The sequence below is a fragment of the Onychomys torridus genome, chromosome 17, assembly GCF_903995425.1.
Source record: "Onychomys torridus chromosome 17, mOncTor1.1, whole genome shotgun sequence".
Lineage (NCBI taxonomy): Eukaryota > Metazoa > Chordata > Mammalia > Rodentia > Cricetidae > Onychomys > Onychomys torridus.
This window is the reverse complement of record NC_050459.1, coordinates 60,763,664-60,787,177: the sequence shown is the minus strand read 5'-3', so window position 1 is coordinate 60,787,177 and position 23,514 is coordinate 60,763,664. Positions and strand designations below refer to the sequence as shown.

General features: G+C 40.8%; 2 protein-coding genes across 2 annotated transcripts in view; both read right to left on the bottom strand.

The window, feature by feature from the left end:
• Positions 1-2,553: 2,553 nt before the first annotated feature.
• Positions 2,554-4,046, bottom strand: LOC118597782 (zinc finger protein 844-like). The gene is given in 1 exon segment (XM_036209446.1): positions 2,554-4,046. A coding segment is annotated over 1 exon segment (1,032 nt). The 3' UTR covers positions 2,554-3,014.
• A 1,520-nt stretch (positions 4,047-5,566) lies between these two features.
• LOC118569061 (zinc finger protein 431-like) overlaps positions 5,567-23,514 on the bottom strand; it is an 83,833-nt gene continuing 65,885 nt past the window's right edge. Inside the window, exons 3-4 of the mRNA XM_036166770.1 lie at positions 5,833-5,959; positions 5,567-5,631 (exon numbers count right to left, since the gene is read on the bottom strand). Coding sequence (XP_036022663.1) covers positions 5,567-5,631; positions 5,833-5,959 — 192 coding nt within the window. The remainder of the gene's footprint in view (positions 5,632-5,832; positions 5,960-23,514) is intronic.

Genomic DNA, 23,514 nt, shown 5'->3' with positions numbered 1-23,514 from the left:
AGAATGTCATTGACTCCCCCATTTCACTTGCAGTTAGCTAAAGGGAGAGTTTAAATGTCTTGTTAGAGTATCCTTATTCGTACTAGGAAGGTAGAGTTCAGGGATTGACAGGATAGGGACTGAATAGCTTTAAAGTCCAAGTGGGCAATACAAAGTTGGGTCCTGCATGGAATTGTCACTGACAGTTGCATGTAGTTGCCAAAAGGGGGTAGGGAAGTAGAAGACCTGGAAGGGGCTGACCCACAACTAAGTTAATACAGCGAGCACAGTAAGAGACAGTTTGTCCTCAGGTACACCCTAAGCATTGCTTTGTGGAATTTAATCCTCAGGCTTTCACACCCAAAGCTCCATTCCTAGCAATTCCTCCAAACTCCACAGCTCTTTGTAAATGCCTGATTGTCCAAGCTTAGCGTGACTTAGCCACTTTCAGGGTGCTCCTTTATTGCTCTGGAACAATAAGCAAAATTAAACTCTTTTGTAAGTTGACTTAGACATTATGTTCTATCACAGCATGAGAGAAGGTACTAATAAACATCCATAACATCTTTTTTCTTTTGATTCTTTGTGTCTTTCACATCATGCATAGTGATCATCATTTCTCCATCCCTGTCTGTCCTCTCCCTTTGCAACCTCCCACACAAAATAAAATTTAAGACAAACAAGAAAAACATCAATCTCATAATGAAAGCTGTAGTGTGACACAGTGAGTCAGTAAATCCTTTTATTCATAAAATTTTAGTTGTTTATTGCAAAGAATCATTAGTCTAGTTCAAGGCCTTTGGTTTCCACTACACTATCAATGGTGGACCCTCACTGGGACTCCTCTTGGATAGCCTGTTGTTGCCCTGTGTCATGGAGATCCTTCAGCTTTGGGTCTGCCAAACTGGCACCTTCATGTGCTCCTACAGATCACAGAAGGGGTGGGCCAACTTATAACCCTGGTTCTGGGCCTGGGTAGTTGCAAGGTTGGTCTTCTGGCCAGCTCTCCCTTGTCCTCACCTCCAAGATGAGCTCTCCAGTATGCCCTGTCTAGCTCACCCCTTGCAGCAATGAGCCAGTTATCCCACTTTCATGTCCTCAGGGTGAGCTTTCCCATACAATCATCAGGGCGAGCTCTATTGTGTTGCCCAGGTGAGGTGCAGGGGCCACTCTCCCGAGTGCTACAGCTGATGAGGGGCAGAATCAGCTCTCCTGCTCTTATGACCTCAGGGCCAGTTCTCCCACCCATCTCGGGCAGAGAGGGGCAGGGGGGAATCTCTCCCCTGCTGATGCCAACACATGGCAGATGAGGGGTGGGCCCAGATCTCCCATGCTCACATTCTTTGGCCTGCTCACCCCCAGTACCACCAACAGGTTCAGCTCTGCAGTGCTGCCTAGATGAGCTGCAGGGCTCGTGTTGAAGCTAGTAAAGGCAAGGTCAACTCCTTTGCCAGCTAGAAGCAGTAGAGCAAGGGCATCTTTCCTTCTCCCACATAACTATACCACAGACAAGGGAGGTGGTGCCAGCTATGCCCCTTTCATTCCCCCAGGGCTGGCTCACCTGTGACCTTGTTTACAGGATCTTCTCTACTGTGGTATCCATGTGGGAATACAGGGCTCATTCTCCTTAGTGCTGCAGCTGGTGAGGGGTTGAATGAGGTACCCTACCTGCTGCAGGTGTCAAGGGGGTGAGAAGAGGTATCTTTCCATCACCAAATGGCAGAAGCAACCTGCTCTCCCAATCTCACATCCTTAGTTCCAGCTTGCCTTTATCCCTGCAAACAGGGTCAGCTTCATTGTGTTGCCCAGGTGGGATGTAGGACCCTCTCTCCTGAGTGTTTCAGCCAGTGAGGGGAAGGGCCAGTTCTCCCTAGTATTGTAGCCAGTGAGGGAGTGGGATCAACTTTGTACAGCCCTATCTTCTCAGTATTCAGTGGGATCAGGAGACTTGGACATCAAAACAGACCATAGCTGCATCGGGGCCATGAAACCAGACATGGGTTCTGGCAGCAGCCCAGGCCCAGACATCACCATGGCCCTGGGTAGTAATCAATCTACCTACATCAGCCTGCTTGACACCTCTTTCAGATATACCTCTTTCCATAGGATGTGAACCATTCTGGCTCTCTCCCATCCCATCCCATACATTCACTCACCATAATAGTGCCTGTCTGCCTGGTGCTGCATGTGGGTCTCCTTGTCCCACTCAGTCTGTTGTGGTTCTGGGAAGGTTCCTGCTTCCAAAAATTAAGATGGTGAGTGAATGCCCAGTGCCAGAGACCCACCAGGCCTAGAAACGGTGGGTGGCTCACGGCTGATATCCTTCCCACACCAAGTCTAATGACCAGAAGCAGAGCAGTGTTTGTCTTCTGAGTCTGCCAGGTCAAGTAATGGCAGGTGGCTTAAAGGTGAGATTCTTCCTGCCCCAAGTCTAGTGACCTGGGGCAGAGCTGTGTTTGCCCTCTGGGGTCCACCATGCCTAGAAATGGAAGGCACATCCATAGTTTTACACCTGGATTGTTATTTTATGTAATTGAAGAGAAGTATGAAATCTAAAAGCATTACCTTATTGCTTAAATTCATAGGGCTTTTGTCCAAATCCATTTGCAGGTGCAAACAAAATAAAGAGGGACATCATAATGCTTGAACACATAGTTGATATTATCAGATTCTTTTCTACAGAATAATGTTGTGTAACTGAATTTAAATGTGTTGGCTAAAGATATTCCCAAATTCTTTACAGATTCCCTTTGGTATGAGTTTGTTCAGGTCCTCAAAGACACACTGTGATACACAAAGGCTTGAAAAGACCAATTACACATTTAAAGTTTTATGCTTATATAAAAACTACCATGAATTGTAAAACTTTTCTGTACTAACTACATTTATAGGGTTTCTCAGCACTGTGATTTTTTTCTAAAGAGTTCAGAGACTACTGACATACACAAAGGCTTTATCACATTGATTATATTTGTAGGGTTTCTCTCCAAATGTGTTCATTTTTGTATTTGAATATTACAGTGATGTGCAAAGACTTAATTGCATTCATTACATTGGTAGGGTTTCTCTCCAGTATGTGTTCCTTTAGATATTTGAAGATAAGTGTGACTTTCAAAGGCTTTAGCACATTGATTACATTCATAGAATTTCTTTCCAGTGTGCTTTCTTTTATGTATTTGAAGATGACTGTGAGTTTCAAACCTAAGTGTGACTTTCAAAGGCTTTACCACATTCATAGAGCTTCTCTCCAGTATGTGATCTTTTATGTATCTGAAGATGGTTGTGACATGAAAAGGTTTTACCACATTGGTTTCACTCGTAGGGTTTCTCACCAGAATGTGTTCTTTTATGTATTTGAAGATTGTAGTCATGTGCAAAAGTTTTACCACATTGATTACATTCATAAGGTTTCTCTCCAGTATGTGTTCTTTTATGTATTTGGAGACCACTATGACATGCAAAGGCTTTAGAACACTGATTACAGTCATAGGGTTTCTCACCAGTATGTATTCTTTCATGTATTCGGAGATTACTGTGCTGTGAAAAGGTTTTATCACATTGATAACATTTATAGGGTTTCTCTCCAGTATGTGTCATTTTATGTATTTGAAGATGCGTGTGATGTGCAAAGGCTTTTCCACATTCATTGCATTCATAGGATTTCTCTCCAGTATGTGTTCTTTTATGTGTTCGGAGATTGCTGTGTTGTGAAAAAGCTTTACCACACTGCTTACATACATAGGGTCTCTCTCCAGTGTGCGTCCTTTTATGTATTTGGAGAATAATGCATTGTGAAAAGGCTTTATCACATTCATTACATTTGTAGGGTTTCTCTCCAGTATGTGTTCTCTTATGTGTTTGTAGATGACTGTATTGTGAAAAGGCTTTACCACACTCATTACATTTATAGGGTTTCTCTCCAGTATGCATTCTTTTATGTATTTGGAGAATAAGGTGTTGTGAAAAGGCTTTATCACACTGATTACATCTGTAGGGTTTCTCTCCAGTATGTGTTCTCTTATGTATTTGTAGACTACTGTGTTGTGAAAAGGCTTTATCACATTCATTACATTTGTAGGGTTTTTCTCCTGTATGTGTTCTTTTATGTAGTTGAAGATGACTATGATATGCAAATGCTTTACCACATTGATTACATCCATAAGGTTTCTCTCCAGTATGTGTTCTTTTATGTAGTTGAAGATGACTATAACATTCAAAGTCTTTACCACATTCATTATATTTGGATGGTTTCTCTGCAATATTAGTTTTTTTATGTATTCTGAGATTACTGTGACATACAGAGACTTTAGTATACTGAATACAACCATAGGGATTATCTCTAGTAGGAATTCTTTCTTGCCTTTGAAGATAATCATGATATGCAAAGGCTTTAACACAATGAGTATATTCAGAAGGCTTCTCTCCAGTATGACTTCTTTCATACCTGCAAGGATAATTGGCACATGTGAAACTTTTACCACATTCATTATATTGTTAAATATTTACATCCGCATGAATTTTACAATTTGGTCTAATTATAAAGAGGAATCAGATCTTAAGGCTTTATCACTTTGTTTACACTCATGGTGTTCCCCGTCATTAAGGTTCTTTTGCATCTTTGAAAATACCTGTGATGGTAAGAGCTGTTATTACATGGCTCAGAGTTATATTATCTTTTTCTATATGAGGTTTTTCACATATTTGAAGAGGACTAGAAGAACTCAGAGTTTACTACACATATTAGATTATTAAATTTTTCTAAAGTGTGAACAGTACTACATTTGCAAAGTAAACCAGGACAGAGGTTTTCACACATTCCAATACTCATAGGGCTTTTCTACAGTGTCAGTTTGTTGATGTATTTCCTATGAAGTTGGAAAACCAATTAACTATAAACTTGTATCACATTCTACAAGTCTACTCAAAGTGGGGACTAGTACATATTTTTTCATTGTTTTTGGAATGAGAAAGATATGCTGCTCATTTCCATATTTCACATGGCTCACATGGCTTGTATCCAGAGAGACATATGTTATAACTACTAAAGGAAGACTAACAAATAAAAAATTTCCACATTGCATTCACACAGTTTGACTTTCTGTTCCTCAAAGACATGTGAGACAGGACTAAGGTTTTTCCAAAACAACCTTCTTGGCTCATATAAACTGCCCCCTCATTAAACTTAGCAAAGCCACTACAAGTATAGGAGTAACACCAGCTTTACTCTGGACTATTTGCTTATTAGAAGATTTTGGACATATACTGATCACCTATTCAATTATGTATACATTTGCAATATCTGAATGGTATGTAACTAAATGGATTGGAAGTTCTATAGTGTCGGTCTCATGGGGCTATGATTCAAATGGTGATACCATTTAAGTCATTGTGTCCTTGTCTTTTTTCTTATATGAATGCCTTGCAAACACAGATCAGCTACCTGACATTGAGGTATATAGTTCTGTGAGATTTTCATAATCACCAATACAGTTTAAGCTGTATTTATTTACAGTTTCCTTCCTTTAACACATCTGGGACACATTATAATTTCTTTAGAGGCACATTTGTATCAGCTTGAACATAAAAATTACCTTCCATGTATTCTAGAGTTTCCACAATGTTCTTCAATATTATGGTCTTCACAACTGTAGCCTAAAATATGGTAGCATAAAATGTATGATATATTATTGGAAATTGTGCAAACTTTAACTTACTATCTTCACTCTACCTTAGAACCATGCCTGATTTCTTCACTTCATCTTTCCTCTTTCTAAATAAAAATTATAGAAGAGTATCAATAACCAAGAAACAGTTACCCATTATTTTAAAAAGTGAAGGAAAATTCAGTCTTACCTATATCTGTGAGGTTCCTGTAGATCTCCAGCATCACATCTTTGTAGAGACACTTCTGGGAAGGATCCAGCAAAGCCCACTCTTCCCGAGTGAAGTTGACATGCACATCATCATAGGTCACTTGATTCTAAAACATCCCACACATGTGAACAAAAGAAAGTGTGATACTGACAACACTGTAAATGAATATCTCTTTGTCAATGTAGTTATATAATTCTGGTGCTTTCCACACTTATTCTATTACACAGAAGTTCTAATATAATCACCAAGTCACTTTAGAAGGAAACTGAAAAGGAAGTTCACCTCCATCATTTCTGCAATCATTGAAGATGATATAGCTGCTAGGCCCTGGGGCACAACCTGTGCCCTGGAAACTCCACCCATTGCTACCCCAGTTGCCAGCCAGCAAGGAGGACTCCTGTGGGCAGGCGTCCCCACCAACACCCCATCAGACCTTGCAATCTACAAGACCCACTCCTTACCCCAAACCTAGGCATCATCCTGCAACCTCAGTGGCTTCCTGAGATATAGAATCCACCAGCTTGAATTGACCCAAGAGGTGAATGATTCTTCTCCCACCCAGAGAGTTCTGCCTCTAGGACCTAGGATTGGGGGTACAACTATGTCCTCAACCCCCATCCATCACTGTCCCAGTTGCAGAAGAGCAGGGAAGACTCCAGTGGGAAGGCTTCCTCACCATAACCCCCATCAGTCCCTGCTATTTACAAGATCTACTCCCTACCCTAAACCCACCCATCTCCCTATGACCTCAGCAGCTTCCAGAGACACAGAATCTGACAGTTCTGATTGGACCAAGAGCAGCTCCCTGAGACACAGAATCAGCAAGCTCCAATGAGACCAAGAGCTATGATTGGACCAAGAAACCCCCCTGAGACACAGACACAAGCACAGATTGGATCAAGAACAGCTCCCTCAGACACAGACACCTCTTTCACCTGTTGGAGGAAGAGATTTGGTAGACACCAGTGCAAAACTGCATACAACATAAAAAGGAGTATGGCACCACCAGAACCTAGCAGTTCTAGAACAGCAAGACCTGAATATCACAGCATAGAAGAAGCAGAAGAAGGTGCCCTTAAAAATAAATTTATGAAGATGATAGAGGCCTTTAAAGAGGAAATGAAAAATTCCCTTAAAGAAATTAATGGAAATACAAACAAAAAAAAATGGGAAAAAAATCAACAAATCCCTTAAAGAAAGTCAAGTAAAAGCAATTAAACAGGTAAAGTAAACAGTTAAAGACATGAAAATTGAAATAGAAGCAATGAAGAAGACACAAAGCAAGGGAATGCTGGAAATAGAAAATCTGAGTGATTGAACAGGAACCACAGTTGCAAGCATAACCAACAGAATGCAAAAGATGGAAGAGAGAATCTCTGGCATGATGGATACTATAGAGGAAATAGATTTGCCAGTCAAAGAAAACACCAAAGCCAAAAAGCCCTAACACAAAATGTCCGGGAAATCTGGGACACCATGAAAAGGCCAAACCTAAGAATAATAGGATAGAGAAAGGAGAAGAATACCAACTCAAAGCCATAGAAAATATATTCAACAAAATCATAGAAAAAAATCTTTACCAACTTAAAGTAAAAAATATCTAGGAAGATACAAAAAGCTTACAGAACACCAAATAGACTAGACCTCCCCCCCAAAAAAAAGAAGTCCCATCACCACATAATTAAACCACTAACCATACAGAATAAAGAAAGTATATTAAGAGCAGCAAAAGAAAAAGGTCAAATGACTTATAAAGGCAGACCCATCAGAATAACACCTGACTTCTCAAAGGAGACTAAAAGCCAGAAGGTCATGGACAGACTTAATGCAGACACTAAGAGACCACAGATGCCACCCCCACTACCATAGCCCACAAATTTTTCAATCACCATAGATGAACATGAAATGAACAAGATATTCCAAGACAAAACCCACCCTAACAGTCATGGTAGAACTCTCATCCAATGACTGATGGAAGCGGCCCCAGGTGGAGCTCTGGGAGTCCAATCGGCAAGAAAGAGGAGGGATTGTATAAGTGAGAATTGTTGAGACCATGATTGGAAAAAGCACAGGGACAAATAGCCAAACTAGTGGAAACACATGAACTATGAACCAATAGCTGAGGAGCCCCAACAGGATCAGGCCCTCTGGATAAGTGAGACAGTTAATTAGCTTGAACTGTTAGGGAGGCACCCAGGCAGTGGGACCAGGACCTGTCCTTAGTGCATGAGCTGGCTGTTTGGAACCTGGGACCTATTCAGGGACACTTTGCTCAGCCTGGGTGAAGGGAGGAAGGGACTGGACCTGCCTCAACTGAATCTACCAAGCTGAGCTGAATTCCCAGGGGAGTCCTTGCCCTGGAGGAGATGGGAATGGGGAGTGGGCTGGAGGGAAGGCAGAGGGGGTTGGAGATGACAGGGGAATCCATGGCTGATATGTAAAATTAAATTAAATTATAAAATAAAAAAGAAGTTGGAAAAATCTGACACCAGAGACTTAAAAGCACACCTGAAAGCTCCAGAACAAAAAGAAACAAACTCACCCAGGAGGAATAGACACTAGGAAACAACTGAACCGAGGGCTGAAATCAATGAAATAGAAATAAACCTGTACTCCACAAAATTAGAAAATCTAAAAGAAATAGACAATTTTCTGGATAGGTACCACATACCAAAATTAAATCAAGATGAGATAAACAATTTAAATAGAGCTATAACCCCTAAGGAAATAGAATCAGTCACTAAAAGTCTCCCAACCACAAAAAGCCAGGACAAGATGGTTTAAGTGCAGAATTCTACCAGAATTTCAAAGAAGAGCTAATACCAATACTCTTCCAATTGTTCCACACAATAGAAACAGAAGAAACATTACTAAACTCTTTCATGAGGCTGCAGTCACCCTGATACCCAAACCATACAAAGATGCAATGAAGAGAGAGAATTACAGACAAATCTCCCTCATGAACTTTGAGGCAAAAATACTTAATAAAATACTGGCAAACTGAATCCAAGAACACATTAAAAAAAATATCATCCAACATGATCAAGTAGGCTTCATCACACAGAAGCATAGATGGTTCAACATATGAAAATCTGTCAATGTAATACACCATATAAACAAACTGAAAGAAAAAAAAAACACATGATCATCTCATTAGATGCTGAAAAAGCCTTTGACAAAAACCAACACCCCTTCATGATAAAGGTCTTAGAGAAATCAGGAATACAAGGAATATATAAAAAAATAATAAAGGCAATTTACAGCAAGCCAACAGCCAACATCAAATTAAATGGAGAGAGACTCAAAGTGATTTCAATAAAATCAGGAACATGACAAGGCTGCTCACTCTCTCCATATCTATTCAATATAGCACTTGAGGTTGTAGCTAGAGCAATAAGACAGCAAAAGGAGACCAACAGGATACAAATTGGAAAGGAAGAAGTCAGACTTTCTCTATTTGCATATGATATGCTAGTATAATACATAAGTGACTCCAAAAATTCTACAAGGGAACTCTTACAGCTGATAAACATCTTCAGTAATGTGGTGGGATACAAGATTAACTAAAAAAATCAGTATCTCTCCTATATACAAATGATAAATGGGTCAAGAAAGAAATCAGAGAAACATCACCCTTTACAATAGCCACAAGTAATATAAAATAACTTGAGTAATTCTAACTAAGCAAGTGAAAGACCTGTATGACAAGAACTTTAAGTCTTTGAAGAAAGAAACTGGAGAATATATCAGAAAATGGAAAGAACTCCCATGCTCATGGACAGGTAGAACCAACATAGTAAAAATGCCAGTCTTACTAAAAAGCAATCTACAGATTCATGCAATCCCCATCAAAATCCGAACACAATTCTTCACAGACCTCAAAAGAACAATACTCAACTTCATAATGAAAAAAAAAAAAACAAAACAGAATAGCTAAAACAATCCTATACAATAAAGCAACTTCTGGCAGCATCACCATTCCTGACTTCAAGCTCTACAATAGAGCTATAGTAATAAAAACAGCTTGGTATTGGCACAAAAACCAACATATAGACCAACAGAATCAAATTGAAGACACTGACATTAATCTACACACCTATGAACACCTGATTTTTAACAAGGAATCCAAAATTGTACAATGGAATAAAGGAAGCACCTTCAACAAATGGTGCTGGCATAAGTGGATGTCAACATGTAGAAGGCTGCAAATAAATCCATACCTATCACCATGCATAAAACCTCAAGTCCAAGTGGATCAAAGATGTCAACATAAATCCAGTCATATCAAACCTGTTAGAGAGAAAGTAGGAAGTAGCTTTGAAAGCATTGGCACTATACCAGATGGTGGTGGCACACGCTTTTAATTTCAGCACTTGGGAGGCAGAGCCAGGCGAATCTTCATGAGTTTGAGTCCAGCCTTGTCTACAAAGTGAGATCCAGGACAGGCTCCAAAGCTACACAGAGAAACCCTGTCACAAAAAAACCAAAAAGAAAAGAAAAGAAATAACAAAGAAAACATTGGCACAAGAAACCACTCCTTGAATATAACACCAATAGCACAGACACTGAGAATAACAATTAATAAATTGGACCTCCTGAAACTTCTGTAAGGCAGAGGACATGGTAAATAAGACAAAATGACAGCCTACAGAATGGGGAAAGATCTTCACCAACCCCACATCGGACAGAAGGATGATCTCCAAAACATATAAAGAACTCAAGAAACTAGACATCAAAATACCAAATAATCCAATTAAAAAATGGACTAAACAGAGAATTCTCAATAGAAGAATCTCAAATGGCCAAAAGACATTTAAGAAATTGCTCAACATCCTTAGTCATCAGCAAAATGGAAATCAAAACAACTCTGAGATACCATCTTACACCTGTCAGAATGGCTAAGAAAAACACTAATGAAAGTTTATATTGGAGAGGATGTGGAGCAGGGGGAACACTCCTTCACTGTTGGTGGGGGTGCAAACTTGTATAGCCCCTTTGGAAATCAGTATGGCAGTTTCTCAGAAACCTGGGAATCAATCCACCTCAAGACCCAATGATACCCCTCTTGGGCATATTCCCAAGGAATGCTCAATCATACCACAAGTACACATGCTCAACCATGTTCATAGCAGCATTATTTGTAATAGCAAGAACTTGGAAAAAACCTAGATGCCTCTCAACTGAAGAATGGATAAAGCAAATGTGGTACATTTATACAATGGAGTACTAAGCAGTAAAAAACGATGACATCATGAGTTTTGCAGGCAAATGGATGTAACTAGAAAATATCATCCTGAGTGAGGTAACCTGGACTCAGAAGGACAAACATGGTATGTACTCACTCATAAGTAGATACTAGATGTAAGGCAAAGGATAACCAGACTACAATCCACAGCTCCACAGAAGCTAGCTAACAAGGATGACCATAAGAGGGATGCATGGATCACCCTGGGAAGGGGAAATAGATGATATCTCCTGAGTAAACTGGGGTTAAGAGGGGGGCAAAAAGGGTAGAGAATGGGGGATTAGAACACAAGGGAACAGGATGGTTGAACTGGAACAGGAACAAAATGGGAAAGCAATAAAAGATATATCTTGATAGAGGGAGACATCATGGGGATAGGGAGAAACCTGGTGCTAGGGAAGTTCCCAGGAATCCACAAGGACAACCCCAGCTTAAACTATTAGCAATACTAGACCCCAGTAATTGGATTGGTGAATACCCTGTCATCATAGACCCTTCATCCAGTAACTGATGGAAGCAGTTGAAGAGATCCACAGTGAAGCACCAGGCCAAGCTCCAGGAATCCAGTCCAAGAGAGGGGAAGAGGGATTCTATGAGCAAGGGGAATCAAAATCATGATGGTATAATCTAAAGAGACAACTGAACCAAGCTAGTGTGAACTCATGAACTTTAGACCAACAATGGTGGAGCCTGCATGGGACTAGACTAGGCCCTCTGCATAAACGAAACAGGTTGTGTAGCTTGATGTGTTTGTGGGCCCCTTGCAGTGGGATCAGGATCCATCCCTGGTGCATGAGCTGGCTTTTGGAGCCATTGCCTGTTGTGGGACATTTTGCACAGTCTTGATGCAGGGAGGGAGGGGGGACATGGACCTGCCTCACCTGAATGTACCAGGCTTTGCTGACTCCCCATGGGAGGCCTTACCTTTTTAGAGGAGGGGATGGAAGGGTGGGTTAGGGGGTAAGGTTGGGCGGGAGTGGGAGAAGGGATGAGAGGGGAATCTGTGGTTGGTATATGAAATGAATAAAACATTTCTTAATAAAGAAAAAAGAAGACCGTGTTAAAACAATCCAAGTGAACCATCCAAATATTTATATTATAAAATATAAATTCAATAAAATAACACTCAATAGTAATTTCTCTCAAAAATATACCAGAAATGTAAAAATAATCACATGACAAAAAAAGTTGTAAGACAAATGACTTATTATAATTGTTCAAATATCAAAATTTACAAGCACACAATGCTTAGACCATGTGTGCACCTAGGTGTTTTCTAGGAAAAGTACCAGAGTTGAAACATTATGACATTAAGAATGCAGATTGCAGATAGGCACCAGCCCTTCAAAAGTACAGGCAAGAGGATCAGAAATTCAAGGCCAGCATGGGCCACTGTTTCAAAAAGATCAAAAAATAAAAGCATTACTGAGTAGCTGATGAGAAAGTTCAGAATGCAGAGAAGCTTGCTGCTGAGCCTGGCCTGCATTAGATTCCCCAGGCATCTCATGATAGGAGAGAAACAACTTCTGACCTCCACACATGCCTCCCACACGCAAATATGTAAATACAATTTTTTTAAAAAAGAAAGAATGAGGGATGCTAAAGATGGAGGATCAAGACTGGGTAAGGCTACTACACTGAAAACCTGTGTCAACAAAAACAAATCAGACTACGTATATTTCAACCTCACTTTGTTGATCACAAAATATTTCCTGTGTGTTTTTTGAACTCACCTAAGAAGACTTAATGAATGTAATTCTGTCTGTATATTTTAAAGCATGGTTTCTTTTAAAGAATGAAAACTATATGATTTTACTACACCAAACATTTGTATTAGTCAATCAAATTATTGAAATACAAATATGAGTATGTTAAATTCTGCACCAACTTTTCAACTCCCTTTGTTAAAAATGTAATAAAGACCTTTATCCTAAGAAGGGGGAAGGTGGCTTCTTTCTAGAGAAACGTGTGGTATGATTTAAAGTTAAACATCTTTTTAAGTAGAAAGCACTTGCATATAACAACTTGGCCTACAGCTATGTATATATACTGTACTATACTGTCCACACTCCTAACTTTGATATTACAAATTAATTAGGTAAAAATTAACTACTGGGTAAAGTTTAATGAAGGTCTTATGAGGGTCAAAGCCAAGTTTTAAACCAATTCATCTCATATTCAACACTACCAAATAAGTTTCCAGTTTTTCTCACTTCTGTGTTTGGAACTTACCAGCAATGAGAGAGTTTCCAGACTCACCTACCAATGGTTTTCAATTTTATTTCCTTCTTTGTAAAATTATAATAATAGAGATACTATTTATGCTACATTTCCAATGTCAACATGAGGGTCAAGTGTATCTCAGTGGTTTCTATTGTTAATTCAAACTCCTATTTAAAATGTTCCACAATGATCATAAAGCCATACTTACTACTACCAATTATAAAAAGACCCCAACTTATTAAATTATATCTATAAAACTTAAATTATTACTGAGTAATTCAAGATGCTAGTGTGCTATACAAAAAAAGAGTTCAGTACGTTTCCAGGTTTGAGGTGTCTTTTTAGACTTTACCAGCTAAGCATGTGTCCTCCATTAGGTTTTTCAACATTTTGACAAGATTTTGGATTTTTTAATGAGGCATACTCAATATACCCCATGAATATATTAGATGATGGAACACATTTCAAGATAAATACATGCAGTTTTCCTATCTACTAAAAGCAATTTACAGTTTTAAGTAATGAAATATGTAATTTACTAAAATCCTACAAAGTCAGAAATTAATAAGTATTCAATTGAGACATTGCTCAACGTAAAAGGAATGGTGTCTACCACACATACTCCAAATTACTTTTTCACACCAACTCCTGGAGGATAGGAATGGATACTCCAAGATGAAGATCTGTGAACAATTTCATAGAACCCTGTAAAGATACCACAGTCTTCTTTCCTAAGCCATTTGTACCACTCTTATGTTTCTTGTTTATGTTTTTTAAAATTGTAAGAATCCTCTCAAGACTTTTTTCCTGTTTTTGAACACAATGAACAATAAAAACAGATCCAGAAACTGCAAATCATTCCTCTAATCCTGTAACTCAGAAGGTTAAGGCAGAGGGGTAATCACATAGTAAGGCCCTGTCTCAAAGACAAAGAAAAAATATACATTACATATACATGTATAATGAACTTCAAAGATATACTCTAGAATACTCTGAATTCTAGAATAGAGATTTTATGAGAATCTGGATTTGGGCCATCCTGGTCTACAATATCAAGGTCCATTCTAGCCAGTTCTATAGTAAGAATCAAAATCTGAATAAAAAAAATAAAATAAATTGTATGATTTGTTTCACTCCTGTTGTAAAGGACTATGAAAGAATGGAGTTATGGTATATGTTTCATTCCAGGAGAAGACAGATATGTGGTGGAAGTGAATTACAAAGTGAGGTATAATTTAGCAAAGGACTAAGTGAGGAAAATGACTAACAAACTGTCATTTGGATACACATGAAAAGGAAACAAAAGTCAACAAGTACTTATGAGTTCATTTATGAAGGAAAACAAACATTAAGAAAAAATACAAAAGTGTAAATAACTAAACCACCACTAGGCCGGTGTCCAGTCAAAAATTCTAAGAAAAGTGTCCAAGCAAAAGATAACATTGTAGTTTGACTTCCAAGAGTATCATACAACTCTTGGCACATGATGCATGTACAATGTTTGTTGAATGATTAAGCAACAGAATTTGCTAACGGATAATTTCAACTGTAAAGGAACTTACTGCCTCACTATAAATTGATAAAATAATTTATAGATGTTTTCTTGAGTGAACATTAAGCTAATATGGTAGTGGCTAGCATGGGATGCAAGGTGACCATTGCTGCTTGACAAAGTTCCAGCATTTTGAGTTTGCAGACCACAGTTCTTCAGCACCTTTTTACTTTCATTTTTAATGATTCACATTATGGGCTTTGGAAGTTCCTTTATGTCTTTTCCTTTGGGATATTTTGTGTAGGCTTCGAAAGATGAAAATGTATATAATGGCAGTCTCTTTAAATAATTCTTTGGAAAAAAATCTCCACCACCATGGAACCATATGGTGTGATGGCTGAACACAGGAATCCCCATTATGTCCTCCTTATTACACTAAGAACAGGTAAATTAGAAATTTACTAACTGGACACACCTGGCCCCAAGGACATAAAGTGAACAACTAGATCCAGAGCCTGAGGCCATTAAGGGCAAGAGTTCAGTTAATAAGTATAGAAAAATCAGAATGATACAGTATAATGAAAAAAGAGTAAGACATCAGGACCTTGGTCTTTTGGAAGCATATGAAAGGAACAGGCCCATATCGTAAGACTAGGACACAAAGGAACACAATTAGGGAGCATCTCAGTGCTTATGCTGCATTATGCTCCCTGAGGGATAAAAACTGCTCTTAAACTGTAGTAGAGAGTCTGGTCCCCAGGGAAGTACTTTTCCCAAGGTCAGGCATTTGGATAATGGCCTCCATTCCCTCAGGGCCTTACAGAAAGTCCCTGCTTGATAAAAAGCAGTCATTCTCCTTAGCTCTGGCAGGAGGAATTTGTGGCCCTTCCATTGATGTAAGAGGGTGCTTTGTAGAATTACTATACCTTTGAGAACAATAGGCATTTAAGACGCTAATGATGGACTGAATACACTCAAAGGCAGATTGAATAACTTTGCAGGCTTAGCTATGGAAGGAAAGGTATCACAGTGGAAATGGTACCTATCTGAATTCTATGGTGTCCAGGATGTGGTGTCAAAGGGGTCTGTGCCTTCCCACAGTGAGGAAATAGCTCAGCTGCCTGTAGTCCCTATCTTTAAACCACTCACCCCTCATCCAAAAGAGGCTGTGGGAACCAACAGAATGGTCACAGCATTTGGCTAACAAATGGTTTACTGATGACTCATGAACCACTGATGGAACCAAAACTGAATGGAAAGCAGCAGCTTATAGACCAGGGGAGAGAATGGCTAGTTTAGAGAACACTAAAATGGCTGGTCAGTACACTTATTGATCATCTAAGACCGATTATCTCACTATTCACTGCTAATGTCAACTACTGTCAAAGCAGGAAAGTTTTCACCCTCCTTCCTGCCCATCCTTCTCTGTGCTGTGACTAAACCTGCTTCACAGTTGGTCAATGAACTCAATTCTTACACAGTTCCTTCTTCATTGTGTTAGTCCCAATAAAAGCCAGAGAGATTGGAAGACATTCATTGGTCTATTTTTCCTCCTCACTGACTAGCCAAGGCTCAGCTGGAAGGAGCAGTAGGACTGACTTCCCTGGGCAGCAGAGGCAGGATTAAACGTTCAAAGCAATTCTCAATTACATAGTCTGAGGCAAGCCTGAGCTACAGGAGACATTGATCTAAACCAGTGGTTCTCAACCTTCCTAATGCTGTGGCCCTTTAATACAATTCCTCATGTTGTGGTGACCTCCAACCATAAAGTTATTTTCACTGCTACTTCATAACTAAAATTTTGCTACTATTATGAACTGCAATATAAATATTTGTGTTTTCCAATGATCTTAGGCTACTCCTGTAATAGGGTCATTTGATCCCCCAGTGGGAACCATAACCCCCCAGGTTGAGAACCACTGCTCTAAACTGATTAAATAAATAAATAGACAAATAAATAAGCACTCAAGAAAAAACTTGAATGAAGTTCTTAATGACTAAGAAATATTGGAAAACAGAAACAAATTAGAGCAGTAATGCATTTAAAGAAAATGAATTTTTAAAAAATGATACCAATAATTGACTTTTTAAAATAAAAAAATAATTGGAAGGACACTTAGCTATACTGACTTTGGAACAGAGTAGGCACTTCCTGGGTAGAGAGAAACGCCATTAATAAGACACTGTATGACTTTGCCCCATGTAAAATGTTAGCTCCTGGGTGCTGTAAGCTGACACAGATTTATAGCCAATGGCCGGTGTCTCAAACCTCTGAGCTGACTTAACTGTGTCAATCAGGATTGCACATAAATGCATAGGAGAGTTCCCTAACTGAAACTGAATACTCAGTAGTTCAATCTACCCTCCCTGAATTGTACACCCACCAATTCTGTCTGTCTTTGTTAAGATGGAAGGAATTAATACATGCCAGGAAATTACCAGAAAGTTGCTCAGCCTGCCCTGTCGTGGAATATTAGTTTGAGATGTGTTATATTCGTTTATGCTATGGAATATCTGTTTAAAATATAAAGATGTATTGCATTCCTTTATGTTGCATTTGTTTAACTCTGTAAAGCTGTGTTACTGTGCTTGTCTAAAACATCTGATTGGTCTGATAAAGAGGTGAACAGCCAATCCAATGGCTAGGCAGGAGAGGAATAGGCAGGGCTGCCAGGCAGAGAGAATAAACAGAAGAAGAGAGAAGAAAGGGGAGCAAGAAAAGGAAAAGGAAGAGGAGGACACAAGAGGCCAGCTATCCAGCTACCCATGGAGTAAGAAAGTAAGAAAAGAATAGAGAATAGAGAAAGGTAAAAGTTCAGAGGCAAAAGGTAGACAGGATAATTTAAGTTAAGAAAAGCTGGCTACATTGGAAATCAATATGGCACTTCCTTAGAAAGTTGGGAATCCATCTCCCCCAAGACCCAGATATACCACTCTTGGGCATATACCCAAGGAATGCTCAATCATACCACAAGGGCATTTGCTCAACTATGTTCATATCAGCATTGTTTGTAATAGTCAGAACCTGGAAACAACCTAGATTCCCTTCAACTGAAGAATGGATAAAGAAAATATGGTACATATACACAATGGAGTACTACTTAGCAGAGAAAAAGAATGACATCATGAGGTTTGCAGGCAAATGGATGGATCTAGAAAAAATCATCCTGAGTGAGGTAACCCAGACTCAGAAAGACAAACATGGTATGTACTCACTCATAGGAGGATACTAGATGTAAAACAAAGATGACTAGACTGCTACTCACAACTCCAGGGAGGCTACCTAGAAAACAAGACCCTAGGAAAGACGCAGGGATCACCCAATGACAGAGAAATGGATGAGATCTACATGAACAGCCTGGACAAGAGTGGGGGTAATGAAGGGCAAGGTTCGAGGGAAAGAGAGCTTAGGGGAGCAGGAGATCCCAGCTGGATCAAGAACAGAGAGGGAGAACAAGGAATAACAGACCATGATAAATGAAGACCACATGAGAATAGGAAGAAGCAAAGTGCTAGAGAGGTCCCCAGAAATCCACAGATACCTCCACAATAGACTACTGGCAATGGTCGCGAGAAAGCCCAAACTGACCTAGTCTGGTGATCGGATGGCCAAACACCCTAACTGTCATGCTAGAACTCTCATCCAATAACTGAGGGAAGTGGAAGCAGAGATCCTCAGCCAGGCCCCAGGTGGAGCTCCAGGAGTCCAATTGTTGAGAAAGAGGAGGGATTGTGAGAGTGTGAATTGTTGAGACCAAGATTGGAAAAAGCACAGGGACAAAGATTGCAAAAAGCACAGGGACAAATAGCCAAACTAATGGAAACACATGAACTATGAACCAAAAGCTGTGGAGCCCCCAGCTGGATCAGGCCCTCTGGATAAGTGAGACAACTGGATAGCTTGAACTGTTTGGGAGGCACCCAGGTAGTGGGACCCGGACCTGTCCTTAGTGCATGAGCTGGCTGTTTGGAACCTAGGGCATATGCAGGGACACTTGGCTCAGCCTGGAAGGAGGGTACTAGACCTGTCTGTACTGAATCCACCAGGTTGAGCTGAATCCCCAGGGGAGTCTTTACCCTGGAGGAGATGGGAATGGGGGTGAGGGGCTGGGGAGAAGGAGGGGGCAGGGGCGGCAGGGGGGAGGACAGGGGAACCCAGGGCTGATATGTAAAATTAAAACACAAATATCCGTATATAAATAAATAAATAAATAAATAAATAAATAAATAAATAAAATAAAGCTGATTTTAAAAAGACATAATTAAAATATGAAGCCAGTGACTGCAAGTCAAAGCAACAAGAGGTACCTATTAGTGCATTATTACTTTAAAAAAAAAAGAGAGAGAGAGAGAGAAAAGAAAAGCTGGCTAGAAACAAGCCAAGCTAAAGCCAGGTATTCATAAGGAAGAATAAGACTCTGAGTATTATTTGGGAGCGGGGTGGTGGGCCCTCAAAGAGTGAAGTTTAAAAAAACCAACTCCATTGCCCCATCAGGTCCTTCTTTGTAATGGAGACCCCTGCAGCTTACTGCCTTCAACTTCAGCCTCTGATCTGGCTATTGCCTAGTCTGTTTTTCCCTGCAGTGTGCACAGTACACTGTTCCTCCTCTTCTTGTCTATAGTAAGAAGCCATGATCCACATGCAAATCTTTTTCCTATTACTGCAATGGACAGTCCACTATATAACTCAAACCGGTAATTTTATAACTCTGTAGTGCTGCAGACCTATAATCTAAGAATTTAGGGGTACTATTCAGAGAGATAGCAAGGGCAATGCCGTGGGGTTACAGAGAGTGTTCACATCCACTTCAATCAACATAGGAGACCTTGACTCAGAACTAATTTTCCAAAAGGCTGGGGATGCAGCTGTTCTAGAATTATTATGCCTTTATGGCACACCAGGACTTAATGTTGGTTGTGACTCTGTAATGGTTCCTTGAGCAGCATGTTAGAGGCCTGTTCTTTGATGAGGAGTGGGTCTTTTGGTTGGTTAATCCTGGTGAACAAACATTAACATCTTATCATGCCAATCTCTAACAAGCATGGTTCATGCTACTTATCTTTGGGGTATTTGGGAGGCAGCCCTCCCTTAGCTGAATTCTACTTTGTGTGACTTACTGTTTCCTAAGAATTGGTAAATTCTTCTACCATCAATTCTAATTTTCTACATCACAGTTTAACAGTCAAGCGCTACTCTACACAGGAGATATTGTTTACAAGCTCCACAAAATTAACTCCAAACGGATCCTAAACCTAAATGTTAAATGTGTTGAACTTCTGGATGATACTAGAGAGATCAGGGCTTTCCGAGTCTGGCAAATCTGCCTTCCAAAGCACTACAGGGTCAGCATTTCACAGTGACCTCAACAAAGTTATTTCTAAGCACAGTCCTGCTCCCAGTTCCCTGCACAGATGCAGCCCACAGAGTGAAGTTATTCAGAGGAATACACCCCGGCCGACAGGACTACGCAGGGCCACACAGGGACCACAGGACCAGACAGGCACACGGCGAACTCTGCTTCTAGCAGAGTCGAGGGAGGTCCCACCACTTGGGCTCCCACAGCTCAGCGGGCTGCTCTGTCCAATCTGGGGCCAGCAGCCCCTCGCTCAGCATGGCCGGCCACTCCTCCTCATCTGCGGACATCAGCCCCTCACTCACCATGTCACTGGCTGCCGAGCTCCCCCACGCTGTTCCCACAGCGGAGCCCACAATGCAGCACAGCAGCCAATTTCCGACTTCCTCTGCAGAGGAGCTGAGCCAGAAGCCTGGTGCCTGGAAGCACCCTCCCATCCATCTGGCGGGTCCGCTGGAGGTTCTGATATGCTAGTGAGGCCTGAGTGACAGGATCTGGTGAGCTGAAGGAACACAGCATGGTGGTTCCCAGCCCTGGCTTCCATCACTAGCACATACTGGTGGAGATTTGAACCAAATTCACCAGCAAGTTTCTTGTTAATGTAAACCAATGGGTTTAATTTTAAAAGAAGTATACAAATTCAGAAGGAGGCTAATCAGACAATGTTGCGCAAAAGGAACACAGGGTATCTCAACAACATTATAAACCAAGGCCACAGTGGTGATGGGACTGAAAACCACAGTGCCATTTGTGGAGAGTTGGGTTCTCAAGATCTGAAGCAACCCCTTCCCTAAAGTCCTGGCCCCAGAACTCTACCAGCTCTCCCAAGAATATTCTTGGTTTTAGTGAAGGAATTCTATTTATCCTCTAAACATCCTGGCCTTAGAGAAACCTCCCAAGGCAGGCTGCCAAACTTGGAAAGGTCTAGTTTTTCAAGTATCTTCTAGAAGTTTTGCACTTCCCATTTGACATTAAGGTGTAAGATGTATTTGGAGTTAATTTTGTGGAGGTTATAAATGGTATCTCATGTACTGGGTAGCACTCCACTACTGAGCTGTGATGTAGAAGAGTAGAATTGGGGATATAAAGTATTTACCAGTGCTTAGGAGTCACACAACGTAGACTTTAGCTAAGAGAGGGCTGCCTCTAAAATATCCCAAAGATAAGTAGTATGTTAGCCAGACCTGTTAGAGATTAGGATGTTAGCATGTAAATGTTTGTTCACCTTTTGTATAAACTGTAATTGGTCACATGCCTGTGATAAAAACAGCTAATAGGATGCTCATCCATGGAGAGGAAAGAGAGAGACCCTCTGCGCAAAGATCTCTCTATGGTAAGCTGGAGCATCATAGTTTTAAGAGGGATTTCTTAGTTGTATTGTACTGGATGCTGGAAACATCAATTCAATAATGTTTTGTTATGTATTTGCTGTTTCTTTGTATCACCTACATATACCCATTAAAAACCAAAAACATGGGTATAGTAGTGATGGCAGGTATTATATAAAGACTGTCTTGTGTTTTCTCAAAGTTTTAGTTTAACAGATTGTACCTAGGAAATAGTAATTATACACAGTTTCTATTCAGCTTTCTTATATTTAATTCTTGTTGCTCAGCACTGTCTTAAGACAAACAATTGGCATCTTCCTGTGATCATAAATAATGTGCTGGCTCACAAAAGGGTGACCACTACCAGGTTGGCTGACTGTTGATATTCCATCATGAAAGAAGGTATCCCCTCCTTCTGAGTATCCAGACTCTTTCCCAGGAAACTGAAGGCAATTCAGCTCTAATGAGATGTGACTTTGTGGTTTTGGGGGAGGAGATAGAGTATATGGCCTGGAAAAGGCTTGGAAGGAGGTGGATTCTGCATTTGGACCTATGAGAAAGCCATCTTGATTCTATCAGGCTTACCTCCTATGTACACTGAGAAATGTAATGCTAGAGTATATGGGCAGTGACAGAGTAGAGAAAAGGTGAGCTCCACATACACAATTATGATGGAGCCTTGTATATTCTGGGTGAGATATTCCTGTGTGGCTCCTTTTGGGTATTTCCCCTAGTTAGAGTTATTACTGGTGTGAAGAGACACCATGACTATGGCAATTTATAAAGAAAAACATTTCATTGGGGCTGGCTTACACTTTCAGAGGATTTATTCCATTATTGTCATGGTGGGAAGCATGGTGGTGTGCAGACAGACCCTGGTGCTGGAGAAGGAGTTGAGAGTTCTGCATCAGCAGGCAGCAGAAAGTGACTGTGACATAGTTCCTCCAGCCATGCCACACCTCCTAATAGAGCCCCTCCCTATGGAACTATGAGGGACTTTTTTTTTTTCATTTTTCTTTATTAAGAAATTTTCTACTCACTCCACATACTATCCACAGATCCCCCCTCCTCCCTTCTTCTACCTCCCAGCCCTCTCTCCCCAGCGACCCCTCATCCCCACATCCACCAAACTGAGGTCTCCAATGGGGAGTCAGCAGAGCCCAGCACATTGAGCCTAGGCAGGTCCAAGCCCCTTCCCACTGCACCAAGGTTGTGCAAGGTGTCACACCACAGGCACTGGATTCCAGAAGCCTGCCCATAGACCAGTGCAATCCCCCTGCCTAGGTGCCCCCCAAACAGTTTGAGCCAAACAACCATCTTCCATATCCAGAGGGCTTAGTCCAGTCCCATAGGGGGCTCCACAGCCACCAATCCATAGTTCATCGGATACCAATGTTGTGTGGCTGGTCATCTCTGCCCATCTTCCCATCATGATCTCGACGTCCCTCTCCTGCAGTATCTCTCCTCTCTCTCATCAATTGGATTCCTGGAGCTCAGCCTGGTGCCTGGCCGTGGATCTCTGTATCTGCCTCCATCTGTCTGTCACTGGACAAAGATTCTATGATGACAGCTAGATTATTTGCTAGGCTGGTCACCAGAGTAGACCAGTCCAGGAACCCTCTGGACCACTGCCAGCAGACCAAGGTGGGGTCATTCTTGTGGATTCCTGAGAGCCTTCCCAGCACCCTGCCTCTTCCTATTCCCATGATGTCCTCATCTATCATGGTATCTTCCTCCCTGCCCTCCCACTCTATTCCTGTTCCAGCTTGACCTTCCCATTTCCCTATGTTCTCATCCCCCACTCCTCGCCCTCTGCCACCCCCCACATCCAGTCTGCTCATGTAGATCTCATCCACTTCTCCCTCACAGGGTCACCCATGTATCCCTCCTAGGATCTTTCCCTATTAGCTAGCCTCTCTGGAGTTGTGGATTGCAGTCTGGCCATCCCTTCCCTATGAGGGACAGTTTAATTCAAACCACCACAGTATCCAATGTCCTGTAAGAATCTCCTCAACCATG